We start from the raw sequence: 17009 nt of genomic DNA, 5'->3' as shown, positions 1-17009 counted from the left end.
ATAAAATTGCCCTTATTTTCCAGAACAAGAGGGTAAAAAAGAAAATGAAAGAATCCACAGATCACTTCCTGCAATAAATCCCCAAATGATAACTTCTAGGAATATTATAGCCTAATTCAAGAGCTCCAAAGGCCAAGGAGAAAAATGCTGCAGTCAGAAAGAAACAATTCTAGTATCATGGAGCCACAGTCATTATTATACAGGATTTGATAGCATCTACATTGAAAGATCAGAAGGCTTAGAATAGGATATTTTAGAAGGCAAGGGAATTCAGTTTTCAATGAAGAATCACATACCCAACAAAACTAGGGGCAGCTGGGTGGCTCAGTGGATTGAGAGTCAGGCCCAGAGATGAGAGGTTCTGGGTTCAAATGTGGTCTCAGACACTTCCTAGCTGTGTGACCCTAGGCAAGTCACTTAACCCCCATTGCCTAGCCCTTACCACTCTTCTGCCTTAGAATCAATACCCAGTAAAAATAGATCTAAATCAAAGAGATAAGGAAGGTTATTACATCTTGATAAAAGGTACTATAGACAATGAAGTAACATATCAATATATAACATATATGTACTAAATGGTATATCTCCAAAGGCGAAACTAAAAGAGCTTAAGGAAGAAATACAGTAAAACTATACTAGTGGGAGACCTCAATTTTTCCCTATCAGAACTAGATAAATCTAACCAAAATATAAACAAGACATAAAGGAAGTGAATGAATTTTAGGAAAGTTAGATTTAACAGATCTTTGGAGAAATTGAATAGAAAGAAAAAGGAATATATTTTCTGTTCAGCAGCACATGGTACATACACAAAAACTGACCATGTATTAAGATACAAAAACTTCACAACCATATGCAGAAAAGTAAAAATAATAAATGCATCCTATTCAGATCATGATGCAATGAAAAGTATAATCAATAAAGGTTTGTGGAAAGACAAATTAAAAATTAATTGGAAACAAAATAATCTAATTCTTCAAAAGCAGTGGGTCAAAGAATAAACTACAGAAACAATGATTTCATTAAAGAGAATGATAATAAGGAGACATCATGTCAAAACTTATGAGATATAATAAAAGCAGTACTTAGGGAAAAATTTATATCCCTGAATGCTTATATCAAGAAAATTAGAGAAAAAGCATATCAATAAAATTAACATGCAACTAAAAAAAAAACAACAGAAAAAGAACAAATTAAAAATCCCCAATCAAAGACTAAATTGGAAAGCCTAAAAATCAAAGGAGAAATTAATAAAATTGAAAGGAGAACTGTTGAACTAATAAATACTAGGAATTGGTTTTATGAAAAATAAAATAAAATAGTACATTGGTTAATTTGATTAATAAAAGGAAAGAAAATCAAATTACCAGTATCAAAAATGAAAAGGGTGAATTCACCTGCAATGAAGAGGAAATTAAAACAATCATTAGGATCTATTTTGCTCAACTATATGACAATAAATCTGACAATTTAGGTGACACAGATGAATATTTACAAGGAAATAGAATACTTAAATAATCACATCTCAGAAAAAAGAAACTTAACAAGCCATCAATGAATTCTCTTAGTAAAAAAAATCTCCAAGGCCAGATAGATTCACAAGCAAATTCTATCAAACATTTAAAGAACAATTAATCCCAATACTACATAAACTATTTGGCAAAATAAGCAACAAAAGTGTCCTACCAAAAAAATTTTTTATCACACAAATATGGTACTGATACTTATGTCAGTAAGGCCAAAAACAGAGAAAATTACAGACCAATTCCCTTAATATCAATGTAAAAATCTTAAATAAAATACTAGCAAAGAAATTAAAGCAATGTTATCACAAGGATTATTCATTACATCCAGTCGGAATTTATATCAGCAACGCAAGGTAATATTAGGAAAACTACTGGCATAATTGACCATAGCAATAACCAAACTAAAAGAAAAAAAGTTTTTGTACAAAACCAATGTAACCAAGATTAGAAGGGAAACAACTGGGGAAAAAAATTGCTTAACAAATTTTCCTGATAAAGGTCTCATTTCGCAAAAATGTAGAGAAGTCAATTTTATAAGAATAAAAGACATTCCCCAACTGACGAATGGTCAAAGGATATGAATAAGCAGTTTTCAGATGAAGAAACCAAAACTATCAATAATCATATGAAAAAATGTCCCTAAGTTCCTCTTAATTAGAGATATGCAAATTAAAATAACCTTGGTACTCCTCACACCTATCAGACTGGTCAATATGACAGTAAAGGAAAGTGATAAATGTTGGAGGGGATGTAGCAAAATTGGGACACTAATGCAGTGTTGGAGTTGTGAACTGATCCAACCCAATAGCAATTTGGGGCTATGCTCAAAAAGGGCCATAAAGGAATGGATTGCTTTTTGATCCAATAATAGCAGTACTAAGTCTGGATCCCAAAGAGATCCCAAAGAGATCGCAAAAAAGGGGAAAGGACCTACTTGTACAAAAAAATATTTATAATTGCTTTTTTTTTGTGACGGCAAGGAATTGGAAATTTGAAGGGATGCCCATCGATTGGGAAATGGCTGAACAAAAATATGGTATTATGGTGATGGAGCACTATTGTGCTGTAAGAAATGATGAATAAAATTATTTCACAAAGCTGTAAAGACCTACATGAACAGATGCAGAGTGAAATAAGCAGAACAAGAACATTGTATACAGTAACAGCAACACTGGGGAAATGATTAAATATGATAGTTAGCTACTCTCGGCAATACAAAGATCCCGGGCAATTCTGAGGGATATATGACAAAGAATGCCATTCATCTCCAAAAAATGAACTGCTGGAGTCAGAATGCAGATCAAAGCATTCAATCTTTTATTTTAGTTTATTTGGGTTTAGCTTTGGGTTTTATATGATTATTCTCTTACAAAAATGAACAATATGGAAATATGTTTTGCATGATAATACATGCATGCATAATCCAGATCGAATTGCTTGCCAGTTCCAGGAGAAGGAAGGGAAGGGCAGGAGACAGACAATTTGGATCATATAAATTCAGAAAACTTAGGTGCAAATTTGTTTTTACATGAAATTGGTAAAATAAAATATCTTTACAATTTTTTTAAAAACCTATGTACAAATATAAAATTAAAAAAAGAAAGAAAAACTAACTTAATAGAATTAAAGCCTTCCCAGGAAAATCTAATATGTCAAAAAAACCTTAACATCATAATAGAGGAAAAAATACAAGAAAACTGCTCTGGGCTTTTGAACACTCAAAACAAAGTGCCAATTCAAATACTCCAGATTGCTTCCAGAAAAAAAATCCTAGTGCCTTTACCTTTGAAAAATATTATTAGTTCTATTAGAATGACTCTCTGGGAGTTGAAAGAAGGAAAGTTATTGGGGAAAATTCTGATGATGTAAAAAAAAAGACATCAATAAAAATTTATTTTAAATAAATACTGAAGAGAAGGCAGTTTAGATAGTAGTACAGCTCAGAGAATTATTAAATCTAGAATATGCTTAAAAAAATAGTAGTGGATCAGTGGAATAGATTAGGCACACACTACACAGTAGTAAATGGCCATAGTGATGTAATATTTGATAAACCCAAAGACTCAAGCTTTTTGAAGAACTCCCTATTTGACAAAAACTTCTGGGAAAACTAGAAAACTGGCAGAAACTAGGAACATCCCACACTAAATATCAAAATAAGGTCAAAATGGGTATGTGATTTAGATATGAAGGGTGATACCTTAAGCAAATTAGTAGAGCATGGAATAGTGTACTTGTCATATCAATAAAGGAAGAATCTATGACAAAAAGAAAGCATTACAAGATATAAAATGGGTAATTTTGCTTACATTAAATTAAAATGTTTTTTTGCACAAAAGAAAACCAATGAAGCTAAAATTAGAAGGAAATCAAAAAGTTAAGAAAAAAATTTTATAGCAAGTCTCTAAATATAAAGGTCCCATTTCTCAATTGTTTTAAGAACTGAGTCAAACTTATAAGAATACAAGTCATTCCCCAAATGATAAATGATCAAAGGATATAAACAGGCAGTTTTCAGAAAAGAAATCAAAGCTATCTAGTCATTTTGTGTGAAATCATTTGACCCCCTACTTTATTAAAGTTGACCCCTGCCTTACTGCTAAATCAATGACTTTTTACCCTTATGCTAATTCCTAATCAGTTGTATCTAGTTGAATATGATACCATAAGGAAAGTGCTTATTTCTTTTGAATTAACATACTTTAATATAAATTCAGTCAGATAATCAACTAATCTTAATACATAATTGGGAATAATCAGGTTAAATAGTTGAATAGATTTTTTTTAAATTGTAAAGGACCCAGATCTCCCACTCTGGGCCTAACCATCTAAATCCTGCTTGCTAGGGAAGTAATAAGCATCTGTGGAAAATCCCCTAGTTGTTTTAAGAGCCTCTCAGTCTTTTGTCATTTCCCTCTGGGGCCCAACATTATGTAGTGTCTGCTTCCCACAGGTCCATTGCCCTATGATTACAAGTTGTTAGGGTAGCGGGGCAGTTCAACTGGATCATTTCTCTGTGACCATGAACTGGTAGGATGGGAGGTTAGTTCTGCTGGCCTGTGACCACCAATCAAAATTTGTGTTTTGTGCTACACCATGGACTATCTGGGACTTGAGGGTTATAAAACTTGTACTCTGGAGCATGGAGGGATTTCACATCATGAGGAAGGTATGGGATCCTATTGGCTGAACGGGGCTACATCCCTTAAATTGTTATTGGCTCTGAGCTCTGCCTTAGTGGTTTATTTTTGGAAATTGGACAAATTTTGGGCATTACAATGTGAAAAAATGTTCTAAATCACTAATGATTAAAAAATGCAAATTAAAACTCTGAGGTAATACCTTACATCATCGATTGGTTAATATAACAAAAAAGGGAAATGATAAATGTTGGAGATGTGGGAAAACTTGGAATACTAATGTACTACTGGTGGAATTGTGTACTGATCCAACCATTCTGAAAAGCAATTTGGAACTATGTCCAAAGGGCTAAAAACTGAGTATAAATTTTGACCTAGCAATACCACTATTAGGTCTGTATCCCAAAAAGATAAAAAAAAATGAAAAAAAAAATTTGCACAAAATACTTATAGCAGGGCTTTTTACGGTAGCAAAAAATGATAACTGAGGGAATATCTATCAGTTGGGGTAATGGCCGAACAAGTTTTGGTATATGACTGCAATGGAATACTACTGTGCTATAAAGAAATGATAAGCAGGATTACTTCCAAAAAATTTGGAAAGACTTACATGAACTGATGAACAGAACCAGGAGAACATTATACACAGTATCAACAATATTGTATGATGATCAACTATGAATGGCTTATTAGCTCAAGTAATACAATGATCCACGGCAACTCCAAAGGACTCATAGTGAAAAATGCTATTCCAGAGAAAGAACTGATGGAAACTGAACAAAGACTGAAGCATACCATTTTTCATTTTCATTATTTTTTTTGTGGGGGTTTTTCTGGATTGTGTTTTCTTTCCCAACATGACTAATATGGAAATGTTTTTATTATGCACCTATATAACCTATATGAAATTGTGCACTGTCTTGGGGAAGGGTCAAAAGAAGAGAGAATTTGGAACTAAAAAAAAATTTTAATGAAATGTTAAATATTTTCTTCTATGGAATTAGGAAAAAAAATTAAATACTTAAAAAACCAATGACAACAAAAAACCCAGCTCTGTCCAATTATTTCATGGCTTTATAAACATTATATTTTCCTTTTACTTGTAAATGGAAATATTCACATTATGTCAAGTTCAGAGCAAAATTTTATTTTTTTTTTCATTTTTAAAATAAAAAAGAATTAGATAGCATATTGATTATATATTTAATATAGCAACCACCCTACTTATCTGAAATCATCAGAAGAATGAGTTATTAGGGGTCAATGAATTTTCTTAAAGGTTAAAAACCAACCTTTAAAAATATTTGGTATTTGTTGGGGTAATCATCTTTCTAAAGCACTGTCTGTCTTCCTGACTTAGAATACAGAATAGTAAATATAGTAAACCTTTTTTGGAAAACTCAACATCAATTAATATAATTATTACACATAATGTTAAGTATTGTTCATTAACCTTCACTATGTCATAAAAGAATGTCTTAAAGGGATAAGATGTATAGAGTTGTTTATCCTATAATAAGTAGCATCAGACTACAGTACTATTCTTTAAGTGGGTTACTACTATGATGCCAGAAAGTTCTGAGACTACCAAGTGATAAAATACTTAGCTTGTTATATTACTAAATACTCAATTATATTACTAAATACTAAACATTATATTACTAAATATTACTAACTAAAACCTAAATTAGTGGGCCATTCTAGTTTTTTTCTTTTCTCACTTTTATTTTCTCTTCTCAAAAATCATAAGGTCTCCTTGCCACTCTCATCCTCATCTCTGTCATTTTTTTTCAAAATGACACTTCTGCTATTTCTCTCTTCCTTTGTCTGCCTTCCCCTTCCTCAATCCTCTTTTTAGCTTGTATCTCTTCTTTTTTTCCCTAAATTTCTCTATGGTGCCATTAGTGTAGTTTGGCTTTCACTCAATAACAAATGTGCACCTTCTTCTGAACAGTGACTCAATCAATTATCTTGTATAATTTGGATTTTTCACCATGGACAGCACTTCTGTTCTCTTCTTTACTTCTGGGTTTGGGGCCATTTCTGTACAAAAACTTAGACTAGAGCGCGCTACTACTATATCTAATAGAGAACAAATATTGAATGATAAAAATACTACTGGCAATTCTCCTTCATTGAAAGGACTCACTGTACATGTAAGCAAAGTATGAATTTTCATAATAATAGCTTATCATTATAAACACATTAAGTTTATGGCAAAGTACACATTTCTGTTGACTGGCAAAATCTGGCTTATCAATAATTTATCTAAAAATAGAAAAGATTTCTACTTATAGAATTGAAAATATAAATTTTGGTGAGAAAGAAGTAATTTTTGAAGCTAAGTTTTATTTACAAAAGGTATCTAAAGCCGGGAGGTCCGAGGTTCAAATCTGGCCTCAGATACTTCTTAGCTGTGTGACCCTGGGGAAGTCACTTGACCCCCATTGCCTAGCCCTTACCACTCTTCTACCACAGTATTGACTCCAAGACGGAAGGTAAGGGTATAAAAAAAAAAAAAGGGGGGTATTTAACTATTTATGACTAGTTACTCAACGATGACAAGGAAAAATCAAATTTTAAACCTTTCTGAAGTCTCACTTATAGATTCCTTTGAATAGATCTTGCTAAAATTCATTTTCTGGTTTTTTTCCCCACTTGATCTCCTTAACATTTCATTATATCCATTGGAATTTACAAGTCTTTTGTATGAATTCGGCAAATTCTATTATTAAATAAGGTCATCATTATGGTCAATATTCTACTAGTAGTAACATAGTTCTCGCATTTGAAACCTGTAATTTTTGAGATTTTTCTTTGTTCAATTTTCATATTACTAGTTACCACTTCTTGTCAATTCTACTTCAATAATATTTCTCATATCTCTACTCTTCTATCTATCCCACTGGCCCCACTCAAATTACCAAAGATTACAAATTATAGTACTACTAACAATATAGTAAAATCTGAAATAAGAACCAGATTATTGCCCTAAATTCAGTCTTAGACAATGCTGACCTTTGATAAAAGTGGGACGTTTCCTCATATCAAGTGCAATTGACAACTACAAAATGAATTTGGACCTTATTATTCATCAAAACAAGGAGTATTAAGATAATCACCATGAATATTAAAATTCTGAAGGAATGACTTCATTTTTCTCAACTGTCTTCAAAAACAATACTAAAAATGGATTACTTTTACCTTATTATTTAAAATTTCCATTTTCTTCACTCATTCTTATACTCTGCTTTCCTCACTTACTACTACATCTTATGAAGCACACTAATAGAGCCAGGGAATTAAAGAAAGCAAGAAGACAGGCCAGAAGTTGGTCTCAGGAAACTAATAACCAAATCTATGAATACATTATTCTGTGCCTCTGAATACAAAGGGAATTCAAACCTCTTGACTCCCTATTAGGTGACTTAACAACTTTCTAATACTAAACTACATAATTTTTAACTCCTGTAACTGGGAAGCACACGTGATTTTTTCTAATGTTCTTTTCTAAATACTTTATAATAATGTCCTAAATTTTCCCTGAATCTGCATCTAAAATCACCTGAAGCAATCTTTCTCCCTCATGAGTAAATTCAAAGTACTCTCTTTCCTCAGTGAAGAAATTTTAAAAAATAAAATAAAGTATGGATCACTTAACCTCTTTTGGCCTCAAATCCTTATTTGTAAAATGAGAAACTAGATAATTTCTCTAAATCCCATCATTGAAGGATGTAGGAAATTAAAGAAATGATGGATGAGTATATAAAATATGTACATATTTTTTAACTTTTCTGAAATTTTATGGAATAAAGTTAACTTGCTCTTACTTATAATTGTAGCATTTCAGAGCCAGAAAAATTCTGGATCAATTAACTAGCTCAAGTACTTTTCTTAACAAATAAAATAAATAAAGCCTGAAGATATTACCCAAAGTTGCAAAGCTTAAGTTAAAGCAGAACCAGATCTAGATCCCTAAATCCCAAGCCAATTCACTTTCCACTACACTGTACTGTCAGTTCTCAACTGTATCAGGTTTTAATAAAATTTACTATTTAAAAAAAAAATTTTTTTTAAATAGAAAACTAGGGGTAATTTTCTTTTGAGATAAAAATTTAGCCAATAGACAATTATCAATCCTAAAAAAAAGATTAGCAGTAAGTAGTTTCAAATGTTAAAATTTTTTACTATAATAGCTTACCCTCTGGTGTTGGTTTATCCTGAGGAAGATCAGGCATATTTTCATCCAAAAGGTCTGCTAAAGATTGAGAATTTGCCAGCAATTTCTGATAAGACATAGCAAATTCTTCATACTGCTTATGTCGATCTTCACTCAGCTCCCCTTTAGAATGTAGAATGCGTCTATGAATAAAGAATGAAATAGTCTGATAAATTTATTAAAATATATTTGGTTAAGAATTTATATAACTGAAATGTACATATAAATTAATTTTGTGACAATTTAAAATGAAGGCATAAAAATAAGGTATTGCAAACACTGCTAAAATTAAGATTCCATCTAAAATTAAGCTTCATATTGAAATATAACCAAAGTATTTTTATCCTTAATATGATTTCCTTAAAGAATAATAATGACATAAGCAATTTTAATAACTACAAAAGATTAGACTGTGTGGCTCTTGTAATCATGTCACAGGAGAACACTTCATTACCAAAAGATCTTAACCAATAGAAAATTCACTTCAAAATGAGAGCTTTTAAGGAAATCAAAAACAATTTAAATCAACAGTATCCTTAGTCAACTCTAAGTAAAACCACATATGTGGATTAATCACAGGTAATTTTAAAAAATGATTTTCAAAAACCATTCAACAGATAAATGGTCAAAGGATAAGAACAAACGTCTCAAAAAAATTCTACACTATTAACAACCCTATAAAGGCTACAAATTCCTAAAATAAATATAAAACAACTCTCATGACCACCAAATTGGGAAAGATGATAAGAGATAAAAATAATCCATGTTAGAGGAATTGTGGAAAAGAGAAGTACATTGTGGGTGCAGGGTTGATAAAACTATGATATAGTATAGCCATTTTCGAAAATATTTTGGAATTTTACAAATAAAGTAACTAAAATGTTCATATCCTTTGACCCAGAGATTCCACTATGAAACATAAACTGTGAAGTTACTGATAAAAATAAAGTAATCATACCTAAAGAAAGGAAGAAAGAGAAAGAAAGGAAACAAATATTTGGTCTGAGACAGCTATGCGAAAAGGTATATATGAATAACCTAGTAAGACTGCTTGTCAACTCCAAAAGCAGGTAGGGAAGAGGGGAGAGAAACAAGAAGAATCATGTAACCATGGGAAAAAAATTTTTAATAAATTAAAATTTTTAAAAAGTACTATACTATGCTTATTATATAATTTCATTTAATCTTCATGGTAACCCTGGGAGGCAGGGTGCATTTTATAATTAAGGAAACAATTTGATGTCAGACTTGTTCAAGGTCACACAGCAAGTAGGTGTCTGAGCCTGAATCAAAACTCAGATCTTAATTCCAAGCCTAGCACTCTATCCACTTCCCATCTTGCTTCTTCCAGAAGCATTTTTTGTGGTAGAAAAGAATTAGAAACAAAATAGATGTTTGTTGATTAGGGAATTGTTGAACAAATTTATACCTTTGTGTTATTAGAAATGATAAAGGGGATAATTTCAGATAAAACTATGAAGAATTGTATGAAATGATGCAAAGAGAAGTGAGCAATCAAGAAACATTTTTAAGCACTATGTGCCAGACTAAATGCGGCTGATCCAAATTAAAAATGTATACAATAACAACCTGGTAAAAACAACTTTTAAGAATTCCAATTATTGAAAAGACTAACCAAAATTCCAGAGGGCCAATGATGAAACATGTTAATGACCACCTACAAGAAGTCTCTAGAAGGTGAAGTGGATAGAATGTGAAGTACTTAATGTTAACTGATTGATTGGTGTTAGGAAGACAAGTTCAAATCTGACCCCAGATGCTCCCTATTTGTGTAATCCTAGGCAAGTCACTTGACTTCTGCCTGACTCGATTTCCTTATTCATAAAGTGCTTAGCTGAGTGCCTACACCATAGCAAGCACTCAACATGTGCTTATTTCCTTAATTTCTTCCTCTTCACTGGGAAGTGATGGAATCAGGGCACAAACTTTTTTTAAAACCCTTATCTTCTGTCTTAGAATTGATACTGAGGATGGGTTCCAAGGCAGAAGAAAGATAAGAGCTAGATAACTGGGGTTCTGACTTGCCCAGGGTCATACAGCCTAGGAAATATATGAATTTGGACCCAGGGTCTCCTGTCTCTAGGCCAGGCTCTCCACCCAGTGAGTCCTCTGATTTAGGCTTTTAAAATATATACATATATGATTAATGAAGGAATTCATCTTGCTTGACCTTGTTATAGTTTTTATTTTTATTTTTCTCCAATAGGGAGAAAGAGCTCTTTGTAGAAAAGAAAGAAAATAGATCTTTGTTAAATAAAAAATCATTTAAAAAAACAACTTAAGTATAGTTGCATAATTACAAAAAACACAAGCATAGGCCCCAAAGAAGAGATCTGAGAAGACACCCCCTACCCCTATAACTTGTAGAGAAATAAGTGATGTTCCACAGGTATGGAACATTTCATATATTTTCAGATTACTTTTTAGACTGATAGAGAATTTCGCTGACTTTTTTTATTGCTTCCATTTTTTCTTTTTTCCTTCAAAAAATGATTATATGGGATAGTTCTCTGGGAGAGGAGAGGAAGGGGATACAAAGGGAAATTTAGTAAATATAAAACCAAAGCATATCAATAAAAAGTATTTTTTAAAAATATTAGATGGTGTTTCATCCTTCTCTAAAGCCCTATTCCCATACCTCATTGCGGCATTGAAAAGTGACCCTGTACTCTCAAAGAATATGTCAGTAAGCACAACTTCGAGCAGTGAGGTGGCTCAGCAGAGAACTGGTCCAGGAGTCTGGAATACCCAAGGTCAAATACAGTCTCAAACACTACTAGCTGTATAATTTTGAAGAAGTAATTTAACCTGTTTGCCTCAATTTCATCACCTGTAAAACGTGTAAAAGAACAGAACCTACCTCTCAGGAAGTGTTATGAGGATCAAATAAAAAAACATTTGTAAAGTGCTTACATAATAGGTGCTATATAAATGGTAGCTATTATTATTAGAAATAAGGTGGAAAGACTTCAAGTAAGGCCTAAATGATGGATGGGCAATTCTTTGGGAACATGACTAGCTTATTTCACAGAGATTCATCCCTAAAATGGCCACAATGATGAATGTCTAGGTCACAGTAACTCTAAGAAATCATCAAGAGACATTCAGAAAGTTTGAATTCATGCAAATAAGAATATACCTACCAATGAAAATCAAGAACATTTAAGTTTCTGGCTTTCCCCAGCTACTATCCAGCATAATCCTATGCTACTAACCTTACCATTAACTTCTTTGTGCTCAAGAAAAACAAATTTTAATATTAATCTAAGCAATACAAAAGAAAATCCTTACCAAAAAAAAAAAAATCACACAATACAAAGGTCAAATAAAATTATTTTTGTCATATAAGCATGGGTGGTTAGTACTTGCTTATGGCTGAACCTATCTGAACATACCAAATGCTTAACCAATGGTGCTATGAGATGTCTATGACCAAAAAGGAAATCTGATTGAGCAAAAAAGTAGCAATAGCATTTTCAAAAGCATTTTGCTTTAACGTGTTTACTGATTCTTACCACTGAAGTTTTCAAAACTATCTCAATAATGTCATCAATTTAATTGCTTTTTATTCTCAAACCTAGGCTACTAGAGTTAATTATGAATTATTTAGTTTGCTCACAGTTAAGAATTTACTCATAGTCTGATTTATCTATTATTCAGCTATACACATTCACCAAGCTGTTACCCTCTTAAGTTACCCCAAAATTTACCCTCTTCAATCTTAATATTTAAACAATAAGGGTCATGATATATTTTTTAAACCTTTCCATTCTGTCTTAGAATCAGTACTGAGTATTGGTTACAGGGCAAAAGAGAAGTAAAGGCTAGGCAATATGGTGACTTGCCCAGGTTCACACAGCTAAGAAGTGTCTGAGGCTACATTTGAATCCAGGACCTTCTATCTCCAATCCTGACACTTTATCCACTGAGATACCTAGCTGCCTCAGGGTCATATTTTCACACAAAACATTTATTTTAGGACAGTATATAAGAATATGTGATAGAAAAAATATTTTGCCTAGTAGTTAATCCTTAAACCCATAGAAGATCCCACTGCTAAGCATATGTGCCAAAGAGGTCAATGATAAAAAGAAAGGTACCACATATACCAAAACAGTTACATTAATTTGTAAAAGCAAAGAAGTGGCAGGGTGAGGGTTAGGAGGACAATGCCTACTTATTGGAAATGACTAAATGTTATGGTACATGAACACAATCAAATATTAATGTGCCCTAAGAAATGATTAACATAATAAATATAAGTATGAGAAGACTCACATGAACAACTACAAAATCAAATCAGGAAAAATATACACAACTACACAATGTAAATAAACAATAAAACAATCAAAACTGTATCCTTGGGGCAGCTGGGTAGCTCAGTGGATTGAGAGCCAGGCCTAGAGACAGGAGGTCCTAGGTTCAAATCTGTCCTCAGCCACTTCCCAGCTGTGTGACCTTGGGCAAGCCACTTGACCCCCATTGCCTACCCTTACCACTCTTCCACCAAGGAACTAATACACAGAAGTTAAGGGTTTAAAAATATAAAAAAAAAAAAAAAGAAAGAAAGAAAGAAAACTGTATCCTTAATGATAATGGCTAAGCATTACCCCAAAAAAGAGATATAGGAAGGCATCTTCCCCCCGCTTTTTTGCAGAGATGGGGTACTATGGCTATAGAACATTAACTTTTTTCAATGTGTTGGTTAATTTTGTTGAACTGAGAATTTTTTCATCAAAAAAAAAAAATCTTTGTTAAAAGAGATGGCTCCCTGGGAAGAGAGGAGGTAGAGATCTATTGAGAAATATAGCTGATGTAAAAAATATATCAATAAAAACATCTACTTCTCAATTTGAAAAACTATTTTCCTCAATACCAGAAATATAGTTTAAATATGATATAGTAATAATATTAATATAGTTTATTTTAAATGTACTGATACATAATCATCCTATAAACAAGATTAGAAAAATCCCAATATATCCTAAATGTTCATTAAAATTTTGGTTGGAACATTACAAAGGAGAATAGCCAAACATATAAGAGTTAAATGAACTCACATAGGACAGAATCAAATTAACAATACACATAATCATTACAATAACAAATGGAAACAACACTAGAAAGTAGAACTCTGATTAACTGCAGTGACTAATCTTGGCCTTAGAAATAGATACTGAAACACATTTCCCTCCTCTAAGAAGAAAAGAGACTAGAGGCTCAAAACATTGCATGTTCTATCAGACTGGTTATTTTGTTCATTTTGGTTAACCTCTTTGTTAACAAAGAAGGGAATCAATGAAGGGCAGTGATAAAAAAAAAAAGACAAAAAAAAGAACTAGCAAACATGTCAGATTATAAACCTGCAACTTTTATTTCTTCAACAAGTTCTCACATTCTTGTTTTATGAAGGAATATAACAGGCACATCCAGTTTGACAGGATATACTGTATTTGCTGAGTATTCAGACATGAGCAAAAACAAGATGACTCCCAAGTTATCAAAATAATTACTTAACGTTAACACTTTAAATAAAAAATGAAGTTCTTTTAATGTCAGTCTGACTTGTTTTTAATATTTACTCAGCCTTTTGCACTTAGTAGATTAAAGTTAGTTTTATATATAATTTAGACATCTCACACCTATTCACACCCAGCTCTCCTGTTAATTAAAATCAACAAGCAAATCAAATTACAAAAGCAACAACTTCTTCAAAGTATCCACCCAAAGAGCCAGTTAAATGCTAGTGTGCTTAGTCCTCAATGTTTTATTTTTTTAAATTCACTGTTTAACACTTTACAATGAACAATTGTTAAAGTAAGCTAGAAAAGAGAAAGTGAAAAGCCAGAATGGTGGGGGGAAAATATTTCCAGAAAGCTTTCTCATTTATTTAATGAACATTTTCCTAGTCCCAACTAATTACTTAAACACTTTGGTGATAGGGGCATATAAATGATAAGTCTAATCATACCTGATCTTTTTAGTAACAAAATAATTAGTTAAACCTTAAATATTCCAGGCCCATGGAATTGCTGTGGTCTCAATTAGATTAAAATACATTTACTTTAATATTTGAACTTAAAATGCAAATGTAAAACTCATTGCTCATTTGAATGATTTATTATAAAAAATGAATAGATAAATTGAATGCAATAGAAACTGTAATGACAAAGGCAGTAAAGATGTTCTTTTCATGGCAGCATAATATGTATAGAACAGGGGACTTAAGAGAATCCTGGTTCAAATTCTCAATCAGCTTCTTGCTACCTGTGTGACTATGTCACTTATTGTTTTTGTATCTCAGTATCCTAATCTATAAAATTAAGTCTCTCAAAGTACCTTTCACTTATAAATATAATAAATTTTTAGAAAATGACATGGCAATATGTACCTGAAATTATAATGGAGACAATTCTAATCTAAAATTGAATTAAATTTTCACTTTACAATCTTTTCAGGACTGTATATAATATATAAAGCAAAGTCATACTGTACTAGTGTCATTTCATTTGATGATGTGATAAAAAATTTAAGTGCTTGTTGTTAAATATGCTATATAAGCACCCTTCTGCTTAATATACTATTTTATCTCTTCTACCTCCCTTCCAATTCTAAGGGACTATGACTGAATTCATCAGTGTCATCTCTGTCAAGATCATGATCCTTGTATACCATAACCAAGTATTCATTAATTTATATGCCCAAAGAAATGCGTCCCTTTATGAATTCCAGTATTGAATCTCTACATACTCACTTGGTCTTCTGTAATAGCGGTCAGCAGACCTATATATGAAGTATATGAAGCCTTTCTAGAGTTGCAGGATTTGCCAGTTTGAAGTCCAATAGCATAAACTTCAAAATCCCAGCATTTCCATTACTCTATGAAACATCAAATTAGGACTTTAGTGAATAAATATTTATATGATTTATAACACTATTATAACATGAAGGCAATATGAGGACGTGGAGGCAACATGTGCCACCTAGAACACCAACTCCTCTCAGACTCTAGAAGAGAGATCCATGAGCCCAAGAGCACTGATAATAACAGTCCCATTCTCCAATCCTGCTCTCTAGACCACATAAAATAGGAGCAACCTTTATAAGGAAGTGACCTGCTATCCCCAACACCACCAATACCCTCCCTGGGCAGGTAAACACAAGAGCTTGGAAGAAGCTGCTTTTCTAAGAGATTTATCAACTTGCCTAAGAAGTACCAAAGCAGCTATGAACCAAGTCTCTCTAAATTAGTCTTGCTTTTCTATCTGTATGCTCAGTGCTTAGCAAAGTGTTTTGCACATGGCAAACATTTAATAAATGCTTTTTCATTCAACAAGAAAAGACAAGGACCTTACATGTTTAAAAATTGGGAGATAAGCAATAGCAACACTGAAAAAGAAGTTATCAAACATAAGAAATACAACTAAGATTTTTAGAATTGCAAGGTAACTCACATATAAGCAGAGAACTTTCTGGATAAAATAAACAAGATAGTCCCTATTTTTTCAAATACATATTGCAAAGACAACTCTACCCAGACTGATAGGCTTATTTAATTCTTTATTTGATCTACTTTGGCCTAATAAGACTTCATACTTATTAAGTAATCATTTGTATCAAATTTATGGAGCTTATAGGTTTCATGGAAGACTTTTGACTTCATCCAACTATAGACATCCAAACCAATAAAATCTGAAAGATAACCTTTAGGAGTTTTTTGTGGCTGAAAATTTAATCACCCTGTGGCCAGTCTTAATGTTAAGTCCAAATAGAATGGGCCTCAAAAACACAAACACCACCAGGCTGATACCTGAAGCCTTTCCAGTCTGCTGGAGCTATAGGATATTGGTATATCCTATAACCCAAAGTCATCTTAAAACTGCATGAGGCATCAGATTAGACATTAGCAGAAATAAGACATGTAAAAAATGAAAAGAATAAAACAAACATGAAAATATTAGAGAAAGCCAACTTGTGGCAAAAAAGAAAAAGTGTGGAAATTGATTAGAAAATTTAAGAACTGTAATTCTTAATGGAGCTAAAAATATGAAATGGTAGGCAATGCTAGGACCATATTATTTTAGTCCTTGATTAGCCAAACCT

At 32.3% G+C, this 17009-nt stretch overlaps 1 protein-coding gene across 3 annotated transcripts in view; it reads right to left on the bottom strand.

Moving 5' to 3' along the window:
• Positions 1-17009, bottom strand: part of UPF2 (UPF2 regulator of nonsense mediated mRNA decay) — a 110122-nt gene that overhangs the window by 79891 nt on the left and 13222 nt on the right. For 2 of the 3 annotated variants that reach the window (XM_044679352.1, XM_044679351.1), the window contains exons 4-5: positions 8868-9028; positions 1368-1397 (exon numbers count right to left, since the gene is read on the bottom strand). In XM_044679352.1, coding sequence (XP_044535287.1) covers positions 1368-1397; positions 8868-9028 — 191 coding nt within the window. The remainder of the gene's footprint in view (positions 1-1367; positions 1398-8867; positions 9029-17009) is intronic. The other variant, XM_044679353.1, reaches the window with a different exon arrangement.

The sequence above is a fragment of the Gracilinanus agilis genome, chromosome 5 (assembly GCF_016433145.1).
Source record: "Gracilinanus agilis isolate LMUSP501 chromosome 5, AgileGrace, whole genome shotgun sequence".
Lineage (NCBI taxonomy): Eukaryota > Metazoa > Chordata > Mammalia > Didelphimorphia > Didelphidae > Gracilinanus > Gracilinanus agilis.
The sequence above is the reverse complement of the archived record's forward strand: the minus strand, read 5'-3'. Positions and strand labels throughout refer to the sequence as shown.